We start from the raw sequence: 3224 nt of genomic DNA on the forward strand, positions 1-3224 counted from the left end.
GTTTCGTTTCGTAGTGGGAAAGCAACGAGTATATCATGAAAAGAAGGTTGTAACTGATTTCTAATTAGATTTTGATATGTTTTTGATATTATAAGACCCGTTGTTGTTTTTTGGTTTTTTAATTCCTAGCAATAAAATTTGGAAAGGGTTTTTATTCTTTTGGCTACAATTCTGCTGGAAACTTATTGAACTTATGGTGCTGTGTAGGTTCTTAGTTTGTTTTTAAGTTATTTAAGATACGCTAAAGTTGGTGAGCTATGTTTAGACACTTATAATGCAGTGGTTTCGCCTTATTTGTGGTGTAAGATATAGTCCCTTTTTGATAGCTGTGGTTGATGTTTTGACTGTGTCAATGGCGTGGTTATGAGCATCATTTGTCTATTTTATATGTGATTAGGCTAGAAGGTTGCCCACTTGTTGGCAATGGATTTCCGGCGTTCGTTTAACAATGAGGGTGAAGACTCGATTAGGAGTGCCTCCGATGATAGTTGCAGACATTATTGTGCGAGTGATGATGAATACAATGACGACGAATACCTTGAGTGCAATGAGGGACGCGAAAGCGGGGAAAAAGGTGTAGGGGTTACCGTTGATCGTAATGGGTCGGGTGATGCAGGTGATGCGGCAGAGGGTGGTCTCTGTTGGCCAGTCGGTGCGAATAACTTCTTGGAAAAAGAGTTTGCGACAGAGGAGGATGCTTATGCTGCCTACAAGGAATTTGCTAAATTAAGAGGTTTTGGAGTTCGGAAGGGAGATGTAGCTCGTGTGAATATGGTGTTGATTAGGAGAGATTTTTTCTGCCATCGACAAGGTACAAGACATCATAAGCACTATGACTTTTCTGAGCGAGTAAGGGAGGAGAGGTTGGAGAGTTGCACGGACTGTAAGGCAAAGTTGAAGATTTACTATGATATGCAGGATAATGTGTGGAGGGTCAGGATCATCATGGACGAACACAACCACGAACTTACCCCAACAGTGTTCGCACATCTCTTTCCTAGTCATCGGAAGATGAGTGATGGTGACAAGGCACAGGTGGCATGCTCCAATTTACAAAACGAGATCTGTATAATTATGTGCACATGCAAAAGGTTGCGCGAATATGCAATGGCGACGCCGCGACGACTATCAGTTACTTAGAGGAAAAGGCAAATGCTGACATGAGGACGGTGGCCCAATACACACAGACCCCGGACAATCGTTTGGGTAGCCTAATTTGGGCTGACGATGAGATGATATTGGATTATCAGCTATTTGGTGATGTCTTGGCTTTTGATTCGACGTACCGATCTAACAAGTACAAGAAACCACCGGTGGTTTTCTCCGGATCAAATCACCACAAACAGACATCAATATTTAGGTTCGCATTGCTGGATGATGAAGAGGTCCACACTTATAGGTGGGTGTTGCTGAACCTGCTCGATGTTTGGGGCAAAAAAAGCCGTTTGTAGTGGTGATCGACGGGGACAAGGCAATGCGCACTGCAATTGCAGAGGTGATGCCGACGATGACACATAGACTTTGTGGTTGGCACTTGAGAAGAATTGCATCCAACGGGTGAAAGAAGCAGAATTTTGCAAGGTGTTTAGGAAAGCCATTTATGCAAACTTTGAAATCAATGACTTTGAGGAGTACTAGAAGGCTTCCGTTGAGTCGCTTGGCCTACATGATAACAATTGGGTTAAGTCGAGGTATGAATCTAGAGAAAGTTAGGCAATGGCGTACCTTAGGGGAACCTTTTGTGTCGGGATACAAGACGACTTCAAGATGTGAAAGGGATCAATGCTTTCATTAAGGGCTTATTTAAATCAATTGATAGCATTTTGGAACTTGTGCATAGTTTAGATTGAGTTGTGAAGGACAATTGAAACAATGAAGTAACAGCCCAATTCTACTCCACGTATTATAGTCTGTTGCTGACCACTGGCCTTGATTCACTCGAGCGGTTTGCATCGAAGGTGTATACAAGAGCAGTGTTTAGAGAAGCGAAGAAACAAATTAAGGCTGTGGCTACTTTATTGTTTCGGGGCAAGGACAGCATCAGCACGACAACTGTGTACACATTCTCGTGAATGGGAAAACCTAATAGAACACACAAGGTATTGTTTGACTTGGACGAGGGAAAAATAGAGTGTGAGTATTCGATGTGGAACATTGAGGGGATTCCCTGTAGTCATATCGACCGTGCGATGAAGTACGAGGGTTTGGAAGAAATACCGCCTGGTTTTATTTTGAAAAGATTGTGCAAGAATGCAAAGGATTGTAGATTGACACTTGTTGATAGTAAAGACGGCCCTGAAGGCCGTTTGCTTCTATATGCTGCCATATGTGGGGTAATGAGTTTAGTTGCACAACCTGGGGCTGCAGATGCTGCCGAGTTTGTTGTGGCTAGGGATGGGATTGCCAGTCTCACCGAAGCGCTTCAGCGGAGATTCCTTGAGAGGGTTGGGAGCAAACTTGGTCTATCGCTGTTGTCCGGGATCAATGACCCCGTCGTATCAAAGATAAAGGGGGCACCGAGGAAGGGAAAGGAGTCCGAACCAATTAGTCAGGGTGAGAAGGTGCCAAAGAGAGGACGTTGTACCAACTGTGGGGTTGCTGGTCACACGAAGAGGACTTGCACGTGGCACCGAGAAGAGGGTGTTGCAGGGACTGATGGTGCAGGCGGTCCAAGTTACATGGAGCATGGTTCTCATGATGCAGTTGCCCCTTCCGCAATGCCACAGACCCGTCATTGTCACACAAACGAGGTAAGAAAGCGGTTTCATGTAGATTCGAAACAAGAGGGTAACGTTGTTTGATTAATTGCCGGAATGTGACGCCTAAAAACAAAGGATTCATTGCACAGGTAAAAATAATATTTGATATGATATGGCTATGTCAATTGGAAGAGTATAAATGTCGGATATAAAGAAATCTGACTTTTCAACTACCTTAAAATGTTAGGTGATTTTGGTAGAAAAGAATTCAACATAGTTAGTATAGTTTTTGCATAGTGTTGCTGCTTTTCGTTCTTTGAGTCCCGTGTTACCTCTTGCTGACCTTAGCATACCGTTTGTAATTCATACACCAGCTATTTTTGCATTACAATATTTGAGTCGTGTTGATTTGTAGATTCTGCAATGTTACAGTTAGGTAAATAAAACAATTGTTACTGTGCAAAAAATCGTCGTTGTATTTGTATGCATAAGCCTCTCGAGATTAAGCTACCTTGAGTGTGCACT

At 43.0% G+C, this 3224-nt stretch overlaps 1 protein-coding gene across 1 annotated transcript; it reads left to right on the forward strand.

The window, feature by feature from the left end:
* Positions 1 to 423: 423 nt before the first annotated feature.
* On the forward strand, positions 424 to 2072 carry LOC130945398 (protein FAR1-RELATED SEQUENCE 5-like). Its single transcript, XM_057874118.1, has 3 exons — positions 424 to 1035; positions 1092 to 1399; positions 1910 to 2072. The coding sequence occupies exons 1-3, from the start codon at positions 424 to 426 to the stop codon at positions 2070 to 2072; spliced, it is 1083 nt and encodes a 360-aa protein (XP_057730101.1).
* The last annotated feature ends 1152 nt before the right edge of the window (positions 2073 to 3224 follow it).

Source organism: Arachis stenosperma, chromosome 8 (assembly GCF_014773155.1).
Source record: "Arachis stenosperma cultivar V10309 chromosome 8, arast.V10309.gnm1.PFL2, whole genome shotgun sequence".
In the NCBI taxonomy this organism is placed as follows: domain Eukaryota; kingdom Viridiplantae; phylum Streptophyta; class Magnoliopsida; order Fabales; family Fabaceae; genus Arachis; species Arachis stenosperma.

What these genes read in the sequence shown, in the direction of transcription:
- LOC130945398 (XM_057874118.1), top strand. Translation starts at nt 424, where the DNA reads ATGGATTTCCGGCGTTCGTTTAACAATGAGGGTGAAGACTCGATTAGG. An exon ending in GTGATGGTGACAAGGCACAG is followed by an intron (nt 1,036 to 1,091) that starts GTGGCATGCTCC and finishes CACATGCAAAAG; the next exon opens with GTTGCGCGAATATGCAATGG. An exon ending in GAAGAGGTCCACACTTATAG is followed by an intron (nt 1,400 to 1,909) that starts GTGGGTGTTGCT and finishes CACGTATTATAG; the next exon opens with TCTGTTGCTGACCACTGGCC.